Source organism: Astyanax mexicanus, chromosome 7 (genome assembly GCF_023375975.1).
Source record: "Astyanax mexicanus isolate ESR-SI-001 chromosome 7, AstMex3_surface, whole genome shotgun sequence".
Classification (NCBI taxonomy): Eukaryota; Metazoa; Chordata; class Actinopteri; order Characiformes; family Acestrorhamphidae; genus Astyanax; species Astyanax mexicanus.
The window spans coordinates 39,075,678-39,103,022 of NC_064414.1; the positions used below are offsets into that span (position 1 = coordinate 39,075,678).

The 27,345-nt window shown below is 39.5% G+C and overlaps 2 protein-coding genes across 4 annotated transcripts in view; both read left to right on the top strand.

The window, feature by feature from the left end:
• Nucleotides 1–13,495, top strand: part of nin (ninein (GSK3B interacting protein)) — a 35,289-nt gene extending 21,794 nt beyond the window's left edge. For 2 of the 3 annotated variants that reach the window (XM_007248530.4, XM_007248529.4), the window contains exons 17-29: nt 302–3,328; nt 4,496–4,594; nt 4,700–4,769; nt 5,658–5,819; nt 6,068–6,169; nt 6,287–6,400; nt 6,504–6,650; nt 7,045–7,224; nt 7,311–7,451; nt 7,584–7,685; nt 8,577–8,678; nt 11,460–11,573; nt 11,683–13,495. In XM_007248530.4, the coding sequence (XP_007248592.3) occupies nt 302–3,328; nt 4,496–4,594; nt 4,700–4,769; nt 5,658–5,819; nt 6,068–6,169; nt 6,287–6,400; nt 6,504–6,650; nt 7,045–7,224; nt 7,311–7,451; nt 7,584–7,685; nt 8,577–8,678; nt 11,460–11,573; nt 11,683–11,898 (4,576 nt within the window). In that variant the 3' untranslated portion in view covers nt 11,899–13,495. Of the gene's footprint in view, nt 1–301; nt 3,329–4,495; nt 4,595–4,699; nt 4,770–5,657; nt 5,820–6,067; nt 6,170–6,286; nt 6,401–6,503; nt 6,651–7,044; nt 7,225–7,310; nt 7,452–7,583; nt 7,686–8,576; nt 8,679–10,044; nt 11,258–11,459; nt 11,574–11,682 lie in introns of those variants that run through there. The other variant, XM_007248531.4, reaches the window with a different exon arrangement.
• A 1,547-nt stretch (nt 13,496–15,042) lies between these two features.
• On the top strand, nt 15,043–27,011 carry sav1 (salvador family WW domain containing protein 1). The gene is made up of 5 exons (XM_007248528.4): nt 15,043–15,728; nt 17,653–18,135; nt 22,726–22,996; nt 23,373–23,528; nt 25,777–27,011. Exons 1-5 carry the CDS (start codon nt 15,635–15,637, stop codon nt 25,988–25,990), a joined length of 1,218 nt encoding a protein of 405 aa, XP_007248590.2. The 5' UTR covers nt 15,043–15,634; the 3' UTR covers nt 25,991–27,011.
• Nucleotides 27,012–27,345: the final 334 nt, after the last annotated feature.

Genomic DNA, 27,345 nt, shown 5'->3' on the forward strand with positions numbered 1-27,345 from the left:
TAAATGCACGTCATATCGCTGAACACCGCAATATTACACACTATTTAAGTAAAAGGACCATAGAAACCAATAAACTCTCATACTGTCAAGAACTACAGTCAATTAATTGTGGAATTCATTATTCAATAGTTATGTTTAGTTTTTGGCCTTTTAAAGAAAGCTCAATAAAAGTTTATAATGAACTGAAGTGTTCTTTTTTTCTAAAGAATTTTAATCAACATTTAGAATTAGGCACGTATGTTATTATTTATGTAGGCGAAGGTGTTTGAATTGTTTAACTTTGCTGATTGGCCATGTACAGGAAGGAGTTAGAGACCCACTTCTCCCAGAGAATCAAAGAAGTAGAGGCACGTTTCTCTGGTGACCAAGAAGCGGTGTCTGAGCGTTTTCAGACAGACGTACGAAAGCTGGAGCAGCACTACCAGAGCGAGCTTTCTGTGCTCACCCAGCGGCACGCCGCAGAGCGTGCACAGTGGGAAGAGGAGCTGGAAGCTGCAGTTCAGGAAGCAGAGCAGCAAAGGAAACTCCTACGAGAAGCTCTACAGCTAGAAAGAGAGAATATGGTCCAGGAGTTTGCAAAGGAACGAGAGACGCTGGAAAACAGCCATGCTGCAGAGATGGAGGCTCTAAGGGAAAAGAACCTAGAGCTGCAGAATCAACTGGAGAACTTTATTAGCTCCGCTCAAATGAAGGAGATCGAGCTCAGCCGTCAGCTAAATGAGCTCCACAACCGGCTGCAGGAGAACCTGGAGACAAAGGATGCATTGCTAAGTCATGCTGAATGCAGGGCTGAGGAACTAGAGCAGCTGCTCAGACAGGCTACTGAGGACTTTGCACAGGAGAGGGCAGAGCTACAGTGCAACCTGTTGGAGTTGGAGGCCCAGCAAACTGAGACACATTCGTTAGCTGAGAAACAGATTCAGGAGCGAAGTGATTTGCTTGCAGAGCGAGAGGAGTTGAAGGGAAAGTTGGAGGAGTTGGAGAAGGTCCTTCGCCAGGCGGTGGAAGACTTTCACTATGAGCGACTGGAGCTGCAGGGCACTGTAGCTGAGCTGGAAGAGAAACTGAAAGAGAGCGTGTCATTAATACTGGAGAAGGAGGAGCAGAGAGTAGCACTGTTGACCGAGAGGGACAGCTTAGAACTGAAAGTTCAGGAGATGGAGGCAGAACTTGCAGAAGCTACCAGAGCAATGGCTGTGGACAGGCAAGTGTTTCAGGAGCTAGGCATAGGGATGGAGTTTCTTGCTTCATCTGCAGAGAATTTCATTGCTGTCAGAGATGCATGTGAGGATGAGACCGCAGATCACCAATCAGAGGACTTTAGTGTTCTAGGAGCGGATTCACCATCTGTACAAGATGAGGATCTTGAGGGAGAGTTAACTTTGCAGAAGGAAAATGCAGGAGACTTTGCAGGAGAAGACGCACAGACTGTTAATGCTGAGATGCTGAAAATAAGTGGTGCTCGGGTTCTAAGCTGTGATGAGAGTGATTGTAGAGATAGCAGTGAGAAAGTAGAAAAGGAGGAGGATGGCTTTTATGAGCCAGGTGGTACTTATACCTTGGGAAGAGCAGAGAGCACAGACAAACTTTCTGTTGGCAATTTGGATAATGATTATCATGAGTGTGTGGTCTCCTGGGATAGCATTAGATCTGTAGATGTTTCTGAGGAGATGGTTGACTTGACCATTCCCAATCTCGCAGCTGAGGATGGGGAAGGTTTTGAGGCTGGAGAACCTGTAGAAGAATTCCCAAGTGTTGAGATGGAGGTTGCAAGACTTTGCACCTTATCTGAAGATGACAAGGTAGAGATTCCAAGCAACCTCATAGATGAAGTGGAGGAGGAAAAAGGTGTAGACAAAGACAGTAATGCAGTTATTTGCAATAGAACAGTGGTGCCAGGTGCTGAATGTGGCGTCACGAACAGGAACGTAGGGGATAACTCTGCGAATGATGACAATGCGGAGAACATCCCTGAGGTCAATAGCATTAGCATTGGTGAGATTCTACCTGAGGAAGGGTTGATTGAGACTGTCGAGATGGCTTGCACAAGTGAAAAGGAAGAAGTGGATAAGATGGCTGAAGAGAATCCTTTGGACAGTGATATTGCCATTGCTGCAGCAAGCCTAGATGAAGATAATGTATCCCCATCTTCATTTGTGATCTCTTCTGAGCTAAGTGAAGATGTCTTGAGTGAAAGGCAGAATAAAGACTACTTGGAGCCCATGTTGGAGAATGCAGAAGTATTGAGGATAGTTGAGGAGTGTTCTGAAATCACTGGTACCCTAGACCTTGAAAAGGATTCTGATGATTCAACCCAGTTGAACACAGCTGAGGAGGATCAAGGTAAAGAAAATGAAGCACAAGAGAGTGCAGAGGTTATTAGCGATTCTATGGCAATGGATAACGAGCCAAACAATGTTGAGGTTGCAGACCAATATGATTCCACCACTGCTGAAGATGAAGCCTCTTGCCACAAGGAGCCCATACAGGATCCCAAAGCTATCGATCAGGCAGATATTCCCAATGATCTTGAATGTCCAGAACTGACTGTAGCTCTTGAGAATGAATCCATGGTAAAAGAAACCAACCAGCAAGAAACTCATGAGGACCAAAGCATCTGTGCCAGAGAGATCCTGGAGTTGCAGGAAATAGCAGTGCAGTTCAAAGACCAGAGCAGCCTTCTGGAGGTTCTCCAGGACCAGTACAGCAGTGCTGTAGAGCAGAATCTCTCTCTGCAAGAGCAGCTAAGCCTGCTACAACAGCACACCAATGAGCTGGAACTGCTGCTGGACCTAAACAGAGGGAAGCTGCAGGAGAGCCATGAGCTCAGGGTAGAGTTAATCGCTTTGGCAGCCCAAGCTAAAGAACTGGAGATCAAAGAGCTGGAGCTCACTGATCTTCAAAAGAGCTATGAGGAGTGTGTTTGCGAGAATTTGCAGTTAGTAGATCGCAACAGGAAACTGGAGAAAAGGGTGCAGAACCTGGAAAGCAGGATGAACATTGTTCAGGAGTTTCAGGAGCAACAGACGTGCTTGCTAGAAGAGATCGCTCGGGTGCGTGAGGAGAATGCCAAGTTAAGCATGGCCGTGCAGGAACTGGAAAAGCAGGACGAGATGATGCTGGCTCTGCAGCAGGATGCCGAATCTTCCGACTCCTCAGACGACTCCTCTCTCGACTTAGGCTCCCAACTGGAGGCGAAGATTGCTGCGGTGTCGGAGCTAGAAGACTGCTGCACAGAGTTTGAAAAGCAGAACTCGAGGCTACGCCATGCACTTGCCAACCTTCAGGAGAAGTCCCTCAGGATACATGACAGAATGCAGGAACATAGGTATTGTAAAGTGGGATGTTGTCGTTGCTAGTGCCTGCCCAAGTAGAAGATCTTGCCTCCTCACTTACACACCTGCTAGACTGGCCAAACTTTGACCAAAACCTGCTGCTAGTTTGTTTTGTAGTAGGACTACTAGCACTCCTCCTTCTGCTGTGCTGCACCGCTCTCACCATAATAATAATCCCTTTTAATAAAACTGGCCTTTTTGGATGCTAAATTTGCATGGCATCTTGAATAGGCCAGTAGATTTGTGTTCTTTTTTTAATGTGATGTAATACAGCGTTTCCAAATCTAGTCCCCAGGGGGATGCCAGATGATCCACAGATTTGACAAAGTATAAAAAGACTGAATAGATATTTGAGTCTTGGGTCACGCTGCTTTGGCATCAGCAGCCAGAGCCAGAGACAGCACAATTGGCCATGCTCTCTTCCCTGATCACTCCCTTTGTGTTGCTGGCCACCACAAGCATCTTTTGGCTGATATACCAGAGCTGGGCATCCACAGCTTTCCTCAAAGCATGCTGGCTGCCTAGTGATGCTGTAATGGCTGCAGTTCAAAGCGTGGTGGTGGCTGAATTCATATGAATGGATGAGGCATGCTCTTGTCCTTACCCTTTTTTTTGGGTGGAGTTAGCTGGCTAAGCTATATTGGGAAGAAATTGGCGCAGGAATGTAGCCAAACGTGAGGGATGAAACCATCCTGGCATTTCAGAGGCCTGTTTGCGGAAATGCTGCTGTAGTACAAAAGTGTTTGTATGGATTTGTGGTTATGTACTGATACTAGTAATTCTGGAAATCTTCCAATAACTTGCTGTAGCCCACTGTAAGTACTGCAAGCGCATGTGGTGCATGATCTAAATCTTTTGGTCAAGTTGCATGGGTTTTTATTAATTACACGCATTGCAGTAACTTGTCACTCGCTAAAATATAATCGGGCAGAATAACACTACTCCATTTGAACAAGAAAATGTGATTTTTCAAAGCACCATGTTTCTCATGCTCTTCTGCATGAAATACCATCACAGTGAATAAAACCCACTTGAGCATGATCTCATGCCTATTATACTGTAAATATCTGTATATCTTTACTATGACCAGTATGTTACCAAATGTATTCATGAAGCTGTCCTGTGATAATCGCAGTAATATTGATTTGTTCACTTTGTAGGAGTGAAGCTGGTCGACTGGCAGAAGAAAACCTCGTTCTAAGGCAGAAGATCTCTGCACTTAAGGAAGAGGACCTGAGGGAGAACCAGCATGAGCTGCTGTAAGGATGAAGGATTTTGCTGTGTACTCATTAAGTATGAATATTTGTGAATATTAAAAAAAAACGTGCTTTATACCCATTATTAAAAAATATTCTCTTTTGTAGACTTCAAGTTGAGCACTTCAGAAAGGAGAGGAGTTCTGCGCAGAAGGTGGTGGATGGATTAAAGAGACAGGTGAGTGTGTGGAAGTGGAAGTAGAAGTGGTTCTGTTTTCATGTGTGTAATTTTTATTTTTTAGAGATTATGAGGAAGTGACTGGTAAATAGTTCAGTCAGGCTTGTAATTTATAGTAAGCTTAGATTTACAGATTTCCACTAAAGCTGTAAAGCCGCTAATGCCTCCTAACTGCCGACCGACAGAGCTGCACTAAGGAACCCTGAGTGTTCTGGTAAACCAGGGCGATATTAGCTAGCGGCTCGTCCCACGTAGCTTGTTTTAGCATAGTAAACATGCAGACTACAGTCCAGTATACTCACCTCTGAACAGCAAAATGGCTAAAACGGTTAGCGGGTAATGCTAATACTGCTCCAGCAGTGCTAGCCGGGGTTAAAAGCAGACTACAAGCCCATAATACTCAACCTCTGAACAGCTGAATGGCTACCGCTTAGCAGGTAATGCTAATACTGCTGGAGAGCTTCACTGAAACTCCTTTATAGCTCTGTACTTCAGCAGAGTGGCTTTACTGCTTCTCACAAACCTGACTGGTACAATTCATACATAAGGCTCATGAGGTGCACTGACGTTTTTTTGGGAAAATTAAAGTATTTTAAGTGAGCATTATAATGCGAAAAATACAGTAACTGTGCTTTCTGGAATGATTGTGCTCTATTCAATGCTTTTAGGGATGAGGTGGGGAGGTGATCATCCTAAATCTGGACCTCACTAATGATCTTGTCCCTGAATGCAAGCAAATCCTTACAGTAATGCTCAAATTTAGTAGAAAGCCTTACCATTACCAAGCAGTACCATTGATTTTGGTAGAAATGGCGACTTAACAGGCATCCTAATACTGTTGTCCATAGAGTGTACATACCTATTGACTGTCCTGTTTTACACTTGCAGATTTCAGAACTGCGTCGTCGTGGACAGCAACTGGAAGAGGAAAATGATGCTTTGTCGCAGCAGAATGTGAAACATGCACTCAGTGTTGACACCCTTCAGCACACTCTTGAGGAAATGATACGCCATTCGCATGGCAATGGATCATCCAATGAGGGCAGAGAGGTGAGTCCTTGGGGATTAAATGTTGGATTGCTATGAAACCAATGTTTATTATGATGTGGAGTCAGAGATCTGTCTCTTGTTTAGAGTAGAGTACCTTGAATTAAGCATAAAAATTATTTGACACAGTGGGACAACTTTTAATTAAAAAATACTGTAAGCTATTGCTAATTTTATTCAATGGACATTATTTTGATACACTTGTCTTCTGTTAATTATTATTAATTTTGTTAACTTTTTGTGGACTCTAGTTGGAGAATGTTGAGGATTTTGTGGCTCCTGTTATCAGAACAGAAAAGCTGGAAGAGGAGAAGGAGCTTCTGAAAGCAGAACTCAACCGCTGTGTGGAAAAGGTAGGTTAACTTCTTTTTTTAAGCCATATTTAATCCATGCTTCGGTTTTGTTAAAAGTAAAAATGCTAAAGCTTTGTGTTTGATGCTAAAGATCTATGCCTGTCTTGGTTTGTGTAGATGACTCGCTATCGATCATTAGAAACCCAGTTTGCTCAGCTCTTGAACGAGAGACAGACATCAGACAAGCACAACCAGGCTCTTCGCACACAGCTGATAAAGGCACAGGAGAAGGTACTACTAAAAAAAACACACATTTTCAATATTTCATGTAGCAGTGATGAATTCTCTGCTAAAAAAAAAAAAAAAAAACATTGCTGTTCCTTTGGCTCCTCAGGTCCAGGCTGTGGACTCCACAGTGCAGGGGCTGACCCAGCAAAATGCCCGACTCAAATCTGACCTGCGCATCACGCTGCAGGAGCGAGACGCTCTCAAACAGGAAGTGATCTCACTGCACAAACAGCTGCAGAATTCGAACGAGAAGGTAGAGATAATGTTATTTCATTGTAGACACACCACCATGATACTTAGAAGGCAATAGAGAGGACATGTAATATTGGACATCATTATAAAATAATGTATAAAAAATTAAATGCATGTAATTTTCTTTTACTCATAAAACATTGGATCTCTGCTTTTGGTCCCAAATGTCATTATAGAAGTTTATACTTTTTTTAGTATAGTAAAATGACTTTTGTATACAGTTATTATATTGGGTACTTTGTTGCAGATAAGAGATATTGTTAAATTAAGTGTATTACAAAAGCTATGATCAGTTACGAATGCTTATTTCACAAAGTGTACACTGTTAAATGATTTAACCTTTAAAACAAAGCAAGTCAGTGTCATCTATAAGAGTATGCTCTTGTTCTCCACAGTGTCGGCTAGTGGAGATGTCCATATCTGGGATCTCTGGTGGTTCGCAGCAGGGGAAGCGTGTATGGACTGAGCTCTCTGGACTAATGGAGGCGGAGCTTACTTTACTGCGTGAAGAAAATCAGCGGCTCCAGTGTGAGATCAGCGATTCTCGTCTAGAGCTCAACTCTGCACGAGAGAAGGTCTGAGAGCCCACCTTGATGCTCAAAGCCAAAGTTGATGTTCTTGTTGTTGAGGTTGTTTTTACATTGTTAATGGTATTTCTCAGGCTCGTCAGCTGGAGATGTTGGTGTTGAGCATCAAACAGCAGAAGCAGCAGACCCAGGCGAGTCTGGCTAAAGCAGCAGAGCAGGAGAGATCAGCTTTCAAACGAGAGATGGAGGCACTGCACACCCAGCTACACAACAAGGTACTCTACCACTGCTGAAGTTTACTGTCCCAGTATAACAGAAAGTATGTATATTATGTATATTGTAATAACACTGTAAAGATTGTTTATATATATGTGACCCTGTTAAAGATGTAATCTGTATTTGTGTAGATATGTGACAGCAGTGAGGAGCAGAGGGTCATGGAGAGTCTTCAGGAGGAGAATGAAAGATTGAAAAACAAACAGACAATACTGGAAGCCCAGCTGATGGAGGTCTTGGCACATATACACATCTCTTTTAGAATTCTTCTCAGCTATATTACAAAGATTTCACTTGCATTATTAATCACTCAAACATTCTTTTAAAACTTTATCAACAGTGCATTTGTGTTCGTGGGTAGGTCAGTAATGTAATTAAGTAAGTGCATTTTCACACGCTAAATTAAATGCATCAGATTGTAAATTAAATTTTAAAAGACTAAAAATGCCATTAGGTGAGCTTATCTAAATATTAACCCAGACTATGTAATCTATTAAAAGATGTACATTTAGACATTAGCATTTTGCATAAATGTTTAAATATAATGCTTTAGAGTCATAAAATATACACTGAACAGAGATCATTCCTTTAAAAATAAACTAAGCGCTGCCACTATGATTGGGAGATCACCAGTTTGAATCCTGTTTATGTAGCTTGCCATCGGCTACTGGAGCCCTGAGAGAGCACAATTGGCCTTGCTCTCTCTGGGTGGGTAGGTGGCGCTCGCTTCCTACATCACTCCAAAGGGTGATGTTGATCAGCATAAGGCTTCTGTGAGCTGATGTATTGGAACCGAGTCACTGCGCTTTCCTCCGAGTGCGCTGTAATGGTACTTGGCAATACTACATCAACAGCAGTTCAAAAAAGGCAGAGGAAGACTTCACGTGTGTCGGAGGATGTATGTGCTAGTCTTATTCCTCCTGGTGTTGGTTTTTTTTACTAGTGATGGGGACAGTCCTAATGAGTGGGTTGGGTATAAAAGAAATATTTCATAATTCACAAATGGTATAAATGATGTTATAAATATAAATGAACTTAAATTACTTAAACTTAAATTTCACAAATGTAAATAATCTGTCTCTCTTTCTCTCTCTCTCTCTGTGTGCATGCGCGTCTGTCCACAGGCTCAACTTATTGCGATGTTGCCTCCATCTCCCCTACGGTTGCCTGGGGAACGGAGAGGGCAGCGCCTTGGTGACGATATGATCCCAGATGTCAGTGTGCAGGTAAGACTGTGTGCACTGTAAACATGTGTACACACACACACACACACTCTGTCCATTACTGCAGGTCCTGCTGGTGGAGCTTTAGTGGGGTTTCTCTTGGTGTGGAACACACTCCGCTTCTTCTGCTTTGCTCTCATGCATATTTTGGGTTTTGTTTGTGAACACAATCCTGTTCTCTGGGCCTTTAGCGGTGGTTTGGTTAGTGAACCTCTTGGATATTACAAAAAAATCACATCACATTTGTCTTATACAAGGTTTCTGGTTTCTTTGTTTGAAGATGGTGTGGGAAGCTTTTCTGTTCTAAACCACAAATTTCTTAGTTCTAATAAGTATATTTGACTTGTCCTTCAAAATGAAAACTTGAAAATGGCTTCTTTAGTATTGTACTGGAGCTATAATGTAAAACTGTAACTGTAAAACATAATTAATATTGATGCCACTTACTACTCGTCAAATATTGGATGAATAAAAACAATCCAATTACCAGTTCAGTTTCTAGTTTGTGGTGTGCATTTGCTGATTCATTGAAGCAAACTTATAACTGAGAAGTTGCTGATAAGTTTAAAGTTAAAAAAGCTCTATCAGTTGAAGTGCAATTCTGTATAGAAATTTGATCAGAACTGAACAAACGTGTATTTGCTCATCAGTTTTCTATGGCAGTACACACACTTCTGTTATTTTACTATTCTGCAGCTTCTGCCGACATGTAGCTGTTCATTAGGGCAGCTCGAACCACAATTTAATTTTATGGCAGTGGTGAAAAGGTATATAACAGCCAAAGAGCAAAACACACCATTTCACCAAATAATTCACATTATTATTTTTGTACTTTGTTACATTTTATCACACTTTATGCAGTATAAGAGTGTTAATTTGATAAAGTCTTGTTAACGTGCTGTTCAGTGTTGCTGTATATTTGATTGAAAGACCAGTTATTAACAGTATAGGTACAGTACAGTAAAATGGGACTATTGTTACATTCCTATTGTCTGTGGTTTCTGATGCTGTACAAACGCCTATATACTAAAATTTGACTTCAAGATGGCGGGTTCCACTATTTTCATCAATACTGGGATGCGTTGTTTCTGTTCTATGCTTTCACTATTTAACCTGTAGCTCCTGTACAAAACTATAGCAAGACACTAAACAGGTTGACTGTGTTTGGGGTTAGTGTCTAACTATGCAATTTTGATTTCTGGCACTATATTAAATGTCTACTATATTGAAGGTTTACTATATTGAATGTCTACTAGCTGTGCATACATGGGTCTAAGAGGGTGTCCTAGTGAGTACTTCTGGATGGAGGTAATGGCAGTTGTGTGTGTGTGTGTGTGTGTGAATATAGCACTGTATGTTCTTTCTGCAGGTGATCCCAGAGCAGCGGCCTCATCACTTCGACAGCCACCGAAGGAGCGGCGGCTTATGAAATCACCTCTCATCTCTAACCTTTACACTGTGTCCTCCAATCAGGAACACTTTCTCGTCTCTGTCAGCCAATCAGATGCTGTTTGTGATATTTTTCTGCACTGATATTTTTCATTCTCAAGTGAGGTTCAGGTTAAAGATTTCCCTCTAAGGAGCAGAGCCTTGGATATGAAGTGTGTAATGACCTGATCTTGCCACTGGGTGGCAGAGTCGTATTTTAGCTTATCCTCTCCAGTATTGTAGCCTAAATACTCAGTGAACCCTCTTATTAAGGGATCTGGGCTGGAATTTGTAAGGACACACTCTTGTCCTTTGTTTTAAAATCGTATGTATGTGTGTGTACTTAATAATGTGATTGTATGATATGTATATGATCATGTTTTAAAGACTACAGGAACAAACAGGGTAGGCTGAAAAGTCCAGCAGAGTATTTGCATGTTAAATCATGTAAAGTAAAAGCATGAAACTTTCATACTGTGATCACGTTGTGTATAATACACACAGTTTACGCTGAGGCACCATGCTGTAGATCAACCAACATGATAAAATAAGGTTACATTTCAGTGGTTATGTTCAGGGTATTTGTGTGTTGAAATGTGTTACACTACACCACAAGTTTAAATCCTGAGAACTTGAAGACTTGTATTGTTGCCCCTGTTTAATGATCTGTATTTTTTTTTGTTTGTTTGTTTCTAAAACCGTATTTTCTTTGTTCCAGGGGTTGGTTTGTTTAAAGTCTTTGTGATTTTCCGTAGCTCAGTTTATTGCACTATTTTCTCTTTGTGTATGTGTTTGTGAAATAGTATAGCTCAAGTATTTTTTGAGTGAATGTTGAAGCTTAAATCGTGTCCAACAGATAATGGTTTACAGGGATTTTGGTGTCGTCAACTTTCCAGTGTAGAAGTTCAGTGTAGAAGTTTATCTGCGTTCGTAGTACTTTTAAGTAGAAGCTATTAAAAGTTATTAATTAATTTATTTATTTGTGTTATTTGAGTTAATTTTGGAGTTTATTTTTTATATTTTATTTATTTATTTGTTGTTAGTGTTTTATGTTTTATTTATTTAAGTTGTGTTCTGTTTCTTCTTTCTGACCTTAAAGTATTAATAAATCTGTGAAACTGAGACCAAATAAAGAATCAGGGTAAATTTTAAAATTGTTTGTTGCTGTGTTTTTTTTATGTGTACATTATTTTACAGTAGTTCTTACAAATGTATACTGCATACTGTATTATTTTGTCCCTTAGCGGGTTCTGATAAAAATCTACTCGATTGGATGACCAATTATGATCTGCGGTATTTACGGACTTAGGCTTTGCTGCTCAAGAACTCTGTTTAACAAATCCTGTTCATCTACAGGAGGAGCGGGAGCTGGCACTGCTGAAGATGGAGGAGAGGATGAAGGAGGTGGAGCTTACACTCCGAAATGTCAAGCTGTTGCTGCAGGAGAAGGTTTCTCAACTCAAAGAACAGGTACATGCAAATGCACACCACCTCAAACACTTTGTACATTTTTATTTTTCTGTTCTTTTTGTGCAGTAATGTAAGGGTTACAGTGGTCTTTCTCTTTCTCTCTGTCTAGCTTAATAAGAACAGTAAGGCGGACGTGCTGATTAAGGATCTGTATGTGGAGAACGCTCAGCTGTTGAAGGCTCTGGAAATGAGTGAGCAGAGACACAAAGTGACAGAGAAGAAGAACTACCTCCTGGAAGAAAAAATCTCCAGTCTCAACAAGATTGTGCGTGAGCTCAGTCCCTCACCCCTGACTCCTGTGCCCTACCACTTCACTCGCTCCTGATAATCCAGTCTACACTACGTTTGTTTGTGTTATATTATTTACTTATGTTTATTTTAATTTATTTTATTGAATAGGCCATTAAGACATCATTTTTGGTTCATTATTATTGCAAACCAATAGAAAACACTGATTACAATTGTTAGCTAATAATAAACATTAAAATTTCATTAGACTGCAACAAAATTCAGGGAGTCAAATTCAGGCTAATTTTTTCCCTTGGTGTGATTTGGTTTGAAGTAAGAATATGATCTGACTTCTATTCAACCAAACTATCGGATGTGCTCTGCAAGTCTGGGCTAAACACATTTTTAAAATGGTTTATTGCGCTAGTCCAGATAACAGGGTCCTTTCCCTGTATTGACTTTTTCTTGCTCCCTCCCTACAGATGTGTGACCAATATGCATAGAGAACATTACTGCACTTGGAGTTTCCCTGTGTGAAAACAAACCAAACCAAGGGGAAAACTTACAAACTATTTAACTAATTCAGACCAGAGCAAAGTAACTAGAGGTGTGAAAACACCCTTAGACTACTGTGGTGTTCTTCACACGCACAGTTAAATGTTTGCTGTTTCCTCAAGTTCAGTATGACTCTTGATGGACCTTAGGCATTGTTTGAGCTCTGGGCATTCAGCCAAAATACCATCAGTATGTGAAGAAATGAAACTGTTAAACAATTATGAATGACTACATCTTTCCCAACACCTGTGTATTTGCACTGTGACTCAGCCTTTCTCAGTATTTCTTAGAGATTACAACCATCTCATGTCCAGCTATATTTCCCAGTTTTGTGTTTAATATGTTCAGTACTGAATTAGCTTGAATTCATTTATTTAATTATGACCTTTATTTTGATAGAATATGAAGGGACACATGGCTCAGGCTGACTTTGGGTTGCAGTCTGAAACATCCTGATGTTAAAGTGCACTTTATTCTGTACAGAATCAGTGTTCATTTTGATTGTCTCAAACCAACAGACTTCTGTGTTTGAAGCCTGTCTGTCTGCTTGGGCTTAAACTGAAGGCACTAAGTGAAGCACAACTTGTATTAAAATGAGATTGTCTTTTAAATGTTCTGTTTTTAGCACTGTATAGATCACTGTGAATGTGTTTTAAAGAAGCATTACTTTAGGGGCCAGTGTACACAGCCTTGAATAAATAAGCCTGCAGTGCCAGTGGTGAGTCACCATTGGGAATTTTTGTTGGTCTTTGATGAGGCCTAATGTAGGTCTGAGGAAACTGACCTGAAGACATTTTGTTATGTTAATAACTTGTATTATTCTTTTTCTTCAAATGGCCATGTATCTTAAGAAACAGGAGCATGTTTAAAACGTACATCACCAGCATGTAAAGGGAAGCCAGTTCGGCTAAAGGAAACTACCTAGTAATGTAATGAATGGAAGGCATCCAGTAATGGTGCTTGATGCAGGAAGTGTAACTGTTCTACAGTGTTTAATGTTTTCTGAACAGAGCCAAAGAGACTTTTCCCTGTTGCCACTGGCCATCAAAAGCTGCTTTTGTCTATCAAGTGAACTGACATTGTATTGGCCAATCAGTGTTTGTGTGAAACGGTGAGATGCAGTAAACAGTTTTAGAGAATGGGGTGTTTGAGTGGTCATTTTCTGGGTTTGAATGTGGAAGCTTCCGGATGCTCACCCACCCACCTGGCCCACTGTGTGTGCTGCTGTACAGTATAATAATGAAATCCACTAATCAGGGGTAAACTTTTTTTGCTTTCTTCTTAACTTAGTTTATAATAAGCTTATAACAGTTAAGGGTAACATTTAAAAGAATTACATACATGTTATAAACAATCACATACTTAAAAACAAAACATAGAACAACAAATGGGTACATGAATTATAAAAAAGATATAAACCCCAAACAGCAGTATATGGGTGACTTTAAATTAATCCAAATTAATGTTTTGTGTTCTTAACAGCTTTCAGATTTATGTAATTTCTTATCTTTTCTCGTTGGACCATCTGTTTTCTGCATTTATTTTTTTTAATTTATGATCTAATATTTACTGTAATATGTGATTAACAAAATTATTTGATTTCAATAGGTATTTTTATATATATAAAATAAAATTGTAAAGGTAAAACATATTCCACCCCTTGTATTATAAACAAATGAGGTACATCTATCTGAAACAGTGTCCTCTGAATACAAAGAAAATATATCATTTTGAAAAGTGCAATTTTCATAAATTTTTTTCTATGTGTTTATAATTTCAACAGGAGATGTGAAAGTAATAGTTTTAAGACACTTTGTGAACTGTAATCAAAGGTAAAGTATTCAGAACAGCTAAAAGCAATCCACAGCCAGGGGGCATACTTACACATTAATCACAGTCGGTTTTGTTTTCTTGATTTTAATAATTCATTCATTTTACTCAAACATATACCTATAAATAGCAAAATCAGAGAAACGGATCCAGAAACTGAACTGTTCTTTTATTTTCAAAAGTAGAGTTTGGCTTATATTTAGACCATTTTATCTAGATACTCATTAGATACCTGTTTTTTTTTTATTTTTTTACCTTGATTCAAAACAGTTCAAACTGATAGATACAGTTCCTTTTTCTACCAAGAAGGTATAGGAATGTACATTATAATTTTAAACATACTATAAACACTTTTAACAGGGAACGTGTTTAATGTGTGTATGTGTAAAATCTTAAAAGTAACTTCTTTTATTGTTTTTTTTTTTACAGTATCAAACATTTCCCATGTTTCAATACATATTTACTTATGGCTTTTTTTTACTGCATTGAACATGTATATTTAAGGATATCCGTTTTAAAAACATTCTCTGTCAATAAAATAACTATAATTTCGCTTTTAATAATTTTGTTTAATGAAAGGGTTCAGTTGTATGTAATAAATGACTGAGCTGGGGTCAGGTTTGTGTAAAATCTTAAACGTAACTTCTTTTGTTTTAGTATTTTTACAGCAGCAAACAATTCTCATGTTTCAATCCAAATTCACTAATTATGGATGTTTGACGATATTGAACATGTAAATTAAATTATAACAGTTTACAAAAAACATTCCCTATCAATAAAATAACAATATATTTTTCATCTTAATAATAAAAGGGTTTAGTTGTGTGTAGTAAATGACTGATCTGGGGTCAGGTTGGGGAACAGTCGCTGGGTGCTCCTGTGTGTCTGCGTGCGTCAGTTCTCCCACAAAGCCTTGCGGAGGAGCGGACTGGGACTGGGAGCGCTAGTGTTGCGCTAGCTAATGATAGGGGCTGGGTAATTACGGAGCAACAGGCTAACTACACAACTACTGCGCAGCGTTCACTTCTAAACTTATTCAGCAGCTTAAACTCCCTTACCCTCGGTCGGTAGAGCCCCTACACACTCGGGAAGACCGTGGCGCGGTGTGGAACCGCGTGTGGAGCTCTGTGTTGAGTCTGAAGTCTGCAGTTGGGAAAGTTTGAGCTGCGCTAGAGGTTAGCAGGCTAATGGGCTGCTGCTCTGTTGTTGTCCGGATGCGGAGCTAACTGACTAGCAGGCTAGGTCGCTATGGGCTGCGGGGCGGTGTGAGGAACCAGCCGGAACCGCGGAGGATCAGCTAGGTTATCAACCCGTCAGTGGTGTGAAGATGACCGCTGTAGCGTTAATTCCTCAGGTCCAGGAACGACACGGAGGGACTGGTTCGCAGGATGCCTTCCCCGCGGTTATTTCACTACAGTAAAACCCGCCGCCGCCGCTGCTTCTGAGCGATGCTCTCCAGAAAGAAAAGCAAGAGCGAAGCTTCTAAACCAGCAGAAGTTCAAGGGAAGTACGTGAAGAAGGAGACGTCCCCGCTGCTGAGGAGTGAGTAAAGTTAAACCCGGGTAATTTAGCCTGAGATATAGTTAGTTAGGTTAACTAGCTAGGTTATCACTGTATAGTTTTATACTGGTCCTGTCATTCCCTCTTTAATCCCCCATCATAACATACCTAACTGGTACACTCTCATTCTTATATTGCACTATTGTCTCGTGTCTTATGTCTCACGTATGTCTATATCCGTGACATTGTTGTATTGTAAGTTAGTTACATTTAGTGTCTCTCATTCTTTTATTATTTATATATTTAATTTTGCTGTACTTTTTGTAACTTTGGGAAGGAGAGTAACGTAGTTTCAAACCTGTACATATGCAGTGTTGACAGTAAAACTACTTGACTCGCTCACTAGGTTCCAAAATTACATTTATTTTATTTTAACCTTGAGAAATCACCCAAAAACTAATAATTAGACCTGTTCTTAATGTAGTTAGCTAGTTATCTAACCAGTAATGTATCATATTTAGAGCTAAAGCATTTCACTGAGAGGTTTTGGAGACCCCATTTAACTTTACCCAGCTTTAAAGTGCCAATAAGAGAGTAAACCATTACTGGTTTAAAGCTACCCACGGAATACAATTTATAGAAAATGTATTTATAATTTGTCTACATCTATCTATGAATTTGACAGGAGAGCTCTGTGTTTCTGTCAGTGTTTTTAGTTAAGTTAGGCATGTCCTGATGTTTTTGTGGTTGATGTATAATCCTAGAAATTATTGGAATAAATGATATTAACCTTTGAATGCCACTGAAACAATTATGACAGAATAATAGAGTAATATATAGCATAACAAAGCAATTTCACCCTTTTAAATACAACAATTTTCATTAATCATAAATATAATTTTTTTTTCTTCAACTTCAGTCCACACTGTGTGTATGGAGTCACAGTTATTAAAGCACTGATTGGTCATTGCATGACTGGTTTATACGCTGTTCACTGTTACATATGTGAACAAACATACAAATAATCACAATAGATGATATCACGATTATTAAATAATATTGAGGCCATGTCCATTTATTGAACGATAAGTCAAAAATGTAATTATCATGACAGGACTATTTTTTAGTAATTAACTCAGCTCATGCGGATGATCTCTAAAAATCTGTAATACTTATTAGAAGTGTGCCATATCACATCGTAAGCAATGATTTTGTTAAAATAGGACATTGCGATATTCTTGCAATCAGTCTATTTTTTATTTGTTGTGTTACATACTTTATTTACTTTTAACAGTTTGTTTGCAGATCATATCCATGCACTATTTTATGTAATATTGGAGACTTTGTGATTTACTGTTAAAGTATATATTTCAGTAAAGATATTTTTATTATGTATAATTTTGTTATTTTGTTATAATTTTGAATATTATATATAATATTCTTTGTCATATCGCCAAGAATATTGTTATCTCAGAAATACTATACAGATATTACAGATATTCTTTCGGGCCATATTGCACAGCCCATTTGCTCATATCAGCTTATTGAGTTCAGTGTCAGTGATTCTGTCTCTTTTATACTTTTTTTTACACCAGCACTTAGGGATAGAGCAAATATTGGTGCCAACACTGATTCAAGGACCACTGTTTTATATACAGAGTGCAGTAATTTCTATTCAAACTTTCCTGTCCTTCATCCAGTTAAACTTAACTAATTTCGCTTATGTAAATAAATGGGCAGTTGCCTCAAATTTTTATAAGCACTGATGCTATCCTCAACATGCTTAAAAAAAGTGTATTTTGTCAATATGCAAAGAAAGTTGATCACAGTGCGTTGAAATATAATCCCTTTTCTCATCTCTAGTTTTATGTAAAGTAGAAAACAAGATGTTTATGCAGTTATGTGGACCTTTTTTTATCCATCATCCTACCCATTACCTACTCACCTGCATCCCATTGTTCCACAGATCTTATGCCCCCGTTCATCCGTCATGGCCCAACAATCCCACGGCGAACTGAGGTGCCGTTGCCTGATGCCCCTGCAGTACCTGGTGCAGGGGCAAATGTGTACCCGCTGGGCTCAGCGGCGGAGGCAGGAGCACGAAAGAGTTTTCTCCGTAGTGCAGCCCCACGACCCCCCCACGAGGTCTCCCGCAGAGAGAGCCACCGTCTGTCTGCCCCTCCATATCTCCCTCGCTCTCTCTCTGACCTTCCCCACGACTACTCCTCTTCCTCGCCCTCCTTCGTCAGTGACGGTGGGCAGATAACAGAGAACGGAGATGGAGGTCGGTACTATTATGCCCCTGAGACTTACTATGAGAATCAGCCTCGTCGCACACGTAGGCCTGAGCATTTCCACGATGACTATAGATATTACGATCACAGTGAACTCAACTACAGGGTGCCTCCACAGCCCCAGACACCCCAGCCCCACAGCAGGCCACCTGCAGGTGAGTACAGTACAGTGTGACAGGATGGCATTTTAATGACAACACAGCCCAACACAACCTGGGGTTTTAATATTATAAAAATGATTGACTGGTTAGCTTTAAAACTTCATGCAGGTTGGGTGCTTATTAAAAGATACACCCACAACATATCTTTATTTTTCTTATAGAGGAAATGCTTTATTTAATTGTGCTAGAAAACTGACGCATTATATCACATCATTTTCACAAAAAAAAAAAAAAAAGGTTCGTCATGTCAAATCTGGTTCATGTCAAAATTAGTCCTGATCTTAAATTATTAAAAAACACCTCAGAAGTAGAAGAGCTCAACCAGAGTAAGTTGTTTAATAAAAAGCCTCACAACTGCAGAGGAAGCTGTTCTGAAATCAGCTAACTAATTCAGGACCGCTTTGCAAATACAAGCCCAGAATCTTGAGGTTATGGCTTTGTTGGATGTTCAAGTGCAAATTTAACGTCAGAATATTGGCATTTTCCAGTTTCCGACATCAGTTGAATATACGTCTGGTTCCAAATCTAATCTAACACATCTGAACCAATTCTTTCAGTCCTCCAGGAGCATCTTAATATTAGTGCCAGATGTGTTGGAGCTGAATTGTCCAGAGCAGTAGAAATGTGCTACCAGAGTTGAGCAGCCTTATGTTACACAGAACATAAGTTTTGGGAATATAACTTGCATAAGTCCAAAAGCCTGAATTATTTTCTTATTCATATAGGATCCATAAATAATGATGGACAGGTGAAATACCACCTTCCTACTTAAAAAAAAAATATTTTAACATTATATGCCATTTGTTTTCCATGTTTCTTATGTCCCAGTGTATATGCTTGCAGTGTTAATGCCTCATAGTACTTGCCTGAGGCTGTTATCAGAGTTAATGCGTCATCAGAGTAGGAAGAATATAGGCTATGAAAACAGACATTGGTAATGTGCAGCATCAGCAACACATACACCCACACAAACACACACACACAGCAGCTATCTATGGCAACTTGCTGGGAATAAAACTACCAATAATAACTACTTTAGTCAAACTTTGCTCTAAATATGTGTATGTTTATGTTTATGCAACTGTAGATCTGTGTGCATAATTGGGAGGCCCTCTATTGGTTCGCTTTTCTTTAGATTCCACAAATCATTTTGGTTTGAGAGACATACAGTGAGTTTATGGATTTATGGCTATAATAGTAGAGTAGGCGTGCATGAGAAAAGGTCAGTCCTGTGTAGGCCTGGGCGAGAGGGCAGTGTAGTGAAATACAGCACTGACTGGTGCATAACCCAATGAGATTGGATATAGATTCTAAGGTCATGTAAGTATGTATATATAGTTTTATTTAAGTAACAATGAACACTGTCATACCACATCCCAAAAGTGATCAATTTGGTTCAGATCCATTAATTGGGAAGGCCCTTAAAGAACACTGAACTCATTGAGAAGATTTATGTTTTAAATTTGACCATTAGAAGATAGAACTGTGGCTAAAAAGGCATGCACATTATCTGTAACAATACTCAAATAGGCTGTGGCATTCAAGCAATGCCTCATTGGCATCAACAGGTCTGAAGTGTGCTAACAAAACATTCCACACACCATTACATCACCTCCACCAGCCTGAACTGTTGACACAAGGCAGATTTGGTCAGCGGATTCCGGTCTTCAGCTGTCCAGTTTTGTCGAGCTCATGCCTGTTGCAGCCTCAGCTTTCTGGTCTTGACTTACAGAAGTGAATCCTGGTGTGGTCTTTTGCTGTTGTAGCCCATCTCTCTTGAATTTTAATGGGTTCAGTTGTGCAAAGGAGTTATTTGATGTACTGTAGCCTTTCTGTCCGTTTTGAACCAGGTTGGCCATTCTCTGATTACTTTTCATGATTCAGTTTTTCTGTGTGGAGAACTGCCTCTTACAAGAGGTTGTCTTCATCACATCATTATGAGTAAATCCTAGAGATTATTATGAATGAAACCTGTTTACAGATGTTCCTAATGAAGTGCATGGTGAGTGTAGTTACATTTGATGATGTCAGTGGTGGTGTAATTGGGATGAGTGCAGCTGTTTGTGTGTGTGTAAATGATTTGAGCTGTGCTGTTGTACTTTTAGTCTCCACCCAGAGACGAATAACTGACATGCCAAATGTCATCAGCTCTGCTGCTATAAATATACGCTATACTTATCCATCTCTTGCTCCCCTTTCTCTTTCCCTCACCTGAGAAAAAGGAGCAGTGGGAAAACACCCTCAAACTTTTCTTATGTATTGTATTGGATGCAAAGATGTGAACTGTGGCAGTAATTTTGTTTTAGTTTAAGCATTGTATTGGAAATATTAAAAAAATAGAGTAATATAAAATATTATTCTATTAAGTGGAGGATAAAACATCTTACAGTAAACCCTCAAATTCTCAGTCAGTACTATTTCATGGGTTTCAACAGTGAAACTACATAGGTCTATAACATATCCCCAATATTAAAATATATTAGTGAATAAATGTTTATAATTATATTTTGACACTGTAAAACACAAGTGCCTTGCCACTGGTATCAAAATCATTACTTGCTAGGATTTGAATGTGAATATACATTTTTATTGTTATCTAGTTTTATTGGGAATCCATGATGGTATTGTTTGACAGATGCTGTTGTTGGATACTTTAAACCTGGAACTATTTGATTTATTATACTAATTATATAGCCTACACTAAAAAAATCTTTCAGCAATTCAGTAATTCTACAGGTTATGATGATAATTTGTCTAAATTTACACATCCACATAGATAGATTTAGCAACATAAGCTGAATTGACAGATATTTTTTTACTTTAATAGTAATGGTGATAAGTCATTAAAAAGCTTAATTAAATGCAAGACATTATGGCCATGATTTGTCTTTATACAGACTTTAATGTAGTTCTTTAAAATGATGAAAGTTTAGAAAATATACATTTTGGATAGTTTTAACAGGTAGGGGAACAGTAGGCAGTTTTGTGTACCTATGCAAGGGTCTGATTATGCACAGGGACTGTATGCTCTGCTAAATGACCAGCAATCACCTGAAGCCTGAAGAAGTATAGCAGCAGTAGACATCCACTATTACAGGATACAGTTCAGTTTTCACATCTCACAGATTTGCTCTGTGGTGTTTTTGTCATTTTTTTTAGTATTCTATTGTCGGTTTCTGTAAATGTTGGCTCCACGTTTGAGGACTAGAATTAGCTGCTAATGACTGAAACCTGTGAGGTGTGAAATCGAGTTTTAGCTGCTGTGTGTCTGAGTGTTAGAGGAAGAAAGAATGTTCTGCTTTGCAGTAGGAGGAGAGAAGTGAATCTGCGCATGGTTTTCTTCACATTCCAGCCCTGCCTAAGACACGCACACACACATTCACACACACTCACACAAATATGCTCAATGACTTACACTCTTCTGTCTCACTCTGCTGCAGAATTTACCATCATAAGAGGAAGATATTTCACAGAGAGAAAGAGAGAGGGAGTTTTTTTTTTTTGGAAACGCTTATTTGTCCCATGTTCTGGACTCCTTCTTGCATGTGTGTATGTGCTGATCAAATTTCATCTGATCAAGTGAGCAGGATTAGTAATAAACTTGGGTTCTGAGCAGGATACCCTCAGGTGACTATAAGCTGTCACACACTGCAAGTTTCTCATTAAATTTCAGTTTTTCCCTAGTCAGAATGATGAGAACATTCCTGCGCAGAAATGGCACAAAGTCCCTGTGGACATTATCGTATTCCCTTGGAGAAATGCTACAGTCTCCCAAAACAACTCAAATCCAGGAAACAAGAGCAGATGTTAACGCTGACTGCACATGTGCACACTCTGCTGTAGCCAAAATAGTCATAGTTGATAAAACTCAGATAGCTAGACATTTAAACAAAGACCCTAAAGAGAGGAAAGAAGAGTGCCACGTTCAACAATTGGAGGGAGGTTGGGAATTTTGGGATTGCATGATCTTGGAATTTTCTTATTAGTAAATGTGGCATAAAGTTATCGAAAAGCAGTGTGTAAGACTGGTGGAGAAGAGCATGCCAAGATGCATGAAAACTGGTTTTAAAAACCAGTTTTCTTTGCGTTTTTTTTGCGTTTTCTTTGCGTTATTTGATATTTCTTGAAATATTTCTATTTGGAATTTTGGAGAAATTGTGTCCATAGTTTATAAAATAAAACATTGTTCTTTTTACTCAAACATGTAGCTATAAATAGCAAAATCAGAGAAACTGCGTTCAGAAATTGAAATGGTCTCTTAATTTTTTACAGAGCTGTATATAGTGTGAGGCAGAGATATTAGGTTTCTTTGTAATACAGCAATGCAAATTTCAGTGATAAACCTAAACTTAACTACCCTGGGGATTAAATTATTCCCAGCCATAAGTTTTAGGTCTAGTATTTAAGTAAAGTTTCAATATATTTAAATATTTTCAAGTGGAAAAGTTTGGGGGAAATGAGAAAATGTAATAATTAGGGCAACTATTATTTAAATATATAGTCAATAAAATTTTGTTGAAAGAAGTGAATCCACTGAATGCATATCAGATAATGAATGCTATGTATTTCTGTTTGTATGTTTAGCTATTGGGAGAATGCAGGCGAAGTCTCTGGGTAACCTTACAAGTTTGAGTGCAGAGGAGACGGCCCTTCCACCAGGCTGGACAGTTGATTGGACAATCAGAGGCCGGAAGTATTACATCGATCACAACACCAACACCACTCATTGGAGTCACCCACTAGAGAGGGAGGGTCTCCCACCTGGCTGGGAGAGGGTGGAGTCAGCAGAGTTTGGAGTTTATTATGTTGACCATATCAACAAACGTGCCCAATATAGACACCCTTGTGCTCCCAGGTGAGTGTGTCTCCTGTGTGGAGAAGCTGTATGTTTAAGAATGTGAAGTGAATGCTATCCCTCACCCTCCCAGATTCTTACTGCAGTTTTTCAAATGACTTCACAGATGAAAGGAGTCACTTCAGGAGAAAATCACATTTTCTAGGCGTATATATTTTCTGATAACATGTTTCCTTAACTTAGCCCACAAATTACATAGGACACTTCTCACATTCTAAAGCTTTAAACACTCAAAACTATGCCTACACTGCAGATTGTATATACATATTCCATATGTGCCCTATTCCGTTTTAGGACAATGTGTTCTCCTGGTCCTAAATTGCCTTTTTCACATTCTCTTTCTGCCCTTTTTTCCCCCCTCTTCTTTATTTTTTAGTGTTCCACGCTACGATCAGCCCCCACCCCTTCCACCACCCATCACTTACCAGCCCCGCCCACCAGAGCGGAATCAGCCAGTGTTGGTACCAGCTAACCCCTACCACACTGCCGAGATTCCAGACTGGCTGCAGGTCTACGCCAGAGCACCCTTAAAGTAAGTTTCATACACACACATATCTAGTTCCCTTTATATCAGTAAAATTGTATTCATTCGTTATTACTGGGGGCAGTCTGAATGCATTAAAAATTAAAGCTGTTAAAACAAAAAAGCTTCTGAGTTCTGTATGCCAGCTGTTTCCTCTTGTTTTACCTACCGTATTTTTCGGACTATAAGGCGCACCGTATTATAAGACGCACTATCAAAGAACGCCTATTTTCTGCTATTTTTCCATACATAGGGCGCATCGCATTATAAGGCGCGTTAAGTGACACTAGAAAGGGTGCCTATATCAAAGTGAACAGGGGTGGCGCCATGTTTCCCTTCCCCCACCGGGGTGGTCGCTTGCCGGTGGAGCGTCTCAGTATACAAATCTAGCTATTTCAAAGTCAAACGAGTGCTGGATATTAATCTACACAGATTCCTCTCCTGAAAACTGTTTATTTGGGTGAGTAACGTGCTTCAGTTTATTTACAGTAAGCTTAGATTTCCAGATGTCCACTAAGGCTTGCTGCACCAGCGTTAGCATAGCTATCCGCTAGCACGCTAGCTAGTCACCTAAACTAGTAAAGTTAACCCAAACTTAAACGACAGCGTTACACTGAGTAATCCTGCGTGTTCTGGTAAGACAGTGAGATATTAGCTAGCGATTCGTCCCCCGTAGCTTGTTTTAACACGGTAAACAAGCAGATTACAGGCTGATAAAACTCACCTCTGAGAGAGTTAGCGCTTAGCATCTAGCTAATGCTAGCCAGGCAAAGCAGCACAGACTTACAGGCCGATAACTCACCTCTGAACGGTGAACGCTTAGCGATTAGCATCTAACTCTAATAATACTGCTCCAGCAGTATTAAAAGTACTAAATTTAGATAATACTGATCTCTGAACAGTGAAAAAGCTAGCTAGCTTAGCGGTTAGCATCTAGCTAATGCTATTGCTGCTCCAGCCACGGAGCTGCACGGCTCTGCACGGAGTGTGTGTTTACTTTAGATAATTTAGATAATACTGATCTCTGAACAGTGAAAAAGCTAGCTAGCTTAGCGGTTAGCATCTAGCTAATGCTATTGCTGCTCCAGCCTCGGAGCGGCACGGCTCTGCACGGAGTGTGTGTTTACTGCTCCTTACACCTGACGGGTAAAATTTAGATAATACTGATCTCTGAACAGTGAATAAGCTAGCTAATGCTATTTGCTGCTCCAGCCTCGGAGCTGCACGGCTCTGGACTCTGTATAGCACTGAAACTCTGTATAACGCTGCACGGAGTGTGTGTTTACTGCTCCTTACAACCTGACGAGTAAAATCCATACAAAAGGCACACCGTATTATAAGACGCACTGTCAATTTTTGTGAAAATTAAAAGTTTTTAAGTGCGCCTTATAGTCCGAAAAATACGGTACATAGGTTACATGTGTAGAAACTATAGAAAAGGTATTAAAGAACTCAGTAGACTTAGAAAATTACAATACGTAAAATGTGAATCTTCTAATATTTTTAATTGAAGCAGTGTGGCTGCAGGATTTCATTCCAGCCCAGCAGAAGCAATAGTCATCAGATGTTTAAGGACCGACAAAATGATTAAACAGGTAGGAATTAGGAGTGCTGCTGGATGTTCAGAATGAAAACTTGCCGGCGCAGTGTGGGCAGGTATGACACACCTGGTCTAATGGGAGCCACACAATAGCAGGTGGAGATCCAGGTTAAGAAAATAGTGAACAGTGAATGCAGTATTACTAATGAGCGAAGAGAAGATATGGTGAGTTAGTCAGTCAAATTTGATCTGTACTCTGGACTTCTTCTTTTTTTTTTTTTAATATAGTGTGGTGTACTTGAAACCAATTTAGTATCAGTTATGACACTGTTGATTACAATATGATTCAAATAATTTTAGACCAGGCATGATAATTCCATTGTTGATTAATCTTACAGTTTATGGATAGGACCACCTATTGCTGATCTCAATAGTGCACATTATATTTTGTTAGGGGAGCTCAGTTATCATGAATCAGCCAGCATGTAAATTTTGTTTTAAGTTGAGTGTTTTAAGCATTTTTCCATTAAAATACAAATCCAAAAGCGTTTATTATGCTATTACATTAGCATTACATCAGTGGTATTAAATTATCTAAAAATAACAATAATATTGTTTATTGCAGTGATTTCTGAGAGAGTGACAGGCCTACTAGATAATCAGTGGGTTTATGTATTAACAGTAGTATAATGGTAGCTCTTGTCTTCTATGTTTCAGATATGACCACATCCTAAAGTGGGAGCTGTTTCAGCTGATGGATCTGGATACGTATCAGGGCATGCTGAAGCTGTTGTTCATGAAAGAACTGGAGCGAATTGTTAAATCTTACGAGGCATACCGGCAAGCACTGCTCACTGAACTCGATATCCGCAAACAGCGGCAGCAGTGGTACGCTCAGCACCCAACCAAAAACTTCCCTCAGAACATGTGACCTGCAGCAGACGTAAATGTACATCGCCAAGCCTTATTATAAATGACACCCTCTGCAGAAATGTGTGCCTTAGCAGCATGTTGTGTACTGTGTACTGCTGCCAAACATGAAATGCATCAATATTCGCACTCAGATATCCTTCAAATGCTGTGCTGTATGGAGGTCACTTGGAGACTGTACAAGAATCAGATGCAGAACCATACACAAATCAACAGCATATGTATACTGTAACCCTCGACAACATGCTTCTGCCTGTAGCCTTACAGATTTTAGCCATTTTATTGCTTCTTACTGATTGAGAGAGTGGCTGAAATCCTTCCTCTGTGGTGCCTGCCTGGAGTCATTTTCCAGAAAACTCTAGTACAAAGACCACCAAAGATGCAATAAGCAAAAACTCTGATTTTTTTCTATTGTTAAGATTACACTACAGTGCCTTCTCTGCATTCTTCTTTACTAATCTGAATTAGCTTTTTTCTCTTTTACACTTTCATTCATACATGCATACATACAGGCAGCTGACCTCTCTTCTCCTGTCTAAAGTGTCTTATGGTATATTCCTCTATGCCAGCGGTGGGCAATTCTGGTACCGAAGGGGCCGAATTCCTGCACAGTTCTGTGCTTTCCCTGTTCAAACTCGCCTGATTCAACCCACCTGTTAAAGGTCAGGTTATCAGGTCTGGTATAGCAGGGAAATCAGCAAGCTGTGCTTGCCCACCTGTGCACTGTGCTCTTCTGTTCAGCGTGTGTAGCCACTCAGCCTCTAGCCAATGCTGTTCTGCCTGCAGCCAATGGACATTTTTTTATATATATGATCTGACAATGACAATCCAGCATGCTCTGTATGTAGGAGGTTTGTACATGTTGTTTTTTTGTTTAAGGAATATGTCTTTATTTAAAGACTAATTTCTTGGCCAGAAGCATCACATGTGGTGCAGGCATTACTTTGAAATAATGATCCATCTTTATATTATATGATATCTATTTTCTCTGTATAATGAAATTATATAACATATAAAACATATACATGCCTCTCTGAGTTTGTTCTGTGTTGCACACACATCTGCAATGGTTGTTTTAAGTGTCTGTGTTATGGCGTCACATCAATGTCAAAAGTCGTGGCGCAAAAATAACAGGTGAAAAAAATTAACCAGCGTGTAAATTAACTTCTCGTGAGCACAAACGTGAAACTCGAGAGCAAAAAAAAAAAAGGCAATCGTGTGCGAGCTAAACAAAATATTGCTCTCGAGCTTAATTTTTCCTCCTCTTGGGTTTTTTTTCCCTCTCTAATTCACAGTTCTCCTTGTGCGCCATGCAAATTAACCGCTGCTGCTGTTTTTGCTCGAGTGATTATTTTT

What these genes read in the sequence shown, in the direction of transcription:
- sav1 (XM_007248528.4), top strand. Translation starts at nt 15,635, where the DNA reads ATGCTCTCCAGAAAGAAAAGCAAGAGCGAAGCTTCTAAACCAGCAGAA. An exon ending in GACGTCCCCGCTGCTGAGGA is followed by an intron (nt 15,729 to 17,652) that starts GTGAGTAAAGTT and finishes ATTGTTCCACAG; the next exon opens with ATCTTATGCCCCCGTTCATC. An exon ending in AGACACCCTTGTGCTCCCAG is followed by an intron (nt 22,997 to 23,372) that starts GTGAGTGTGTCT and finishes TTTATTTTTTAG; the next exon opens with TGTTCCACGCTACGATCAGC.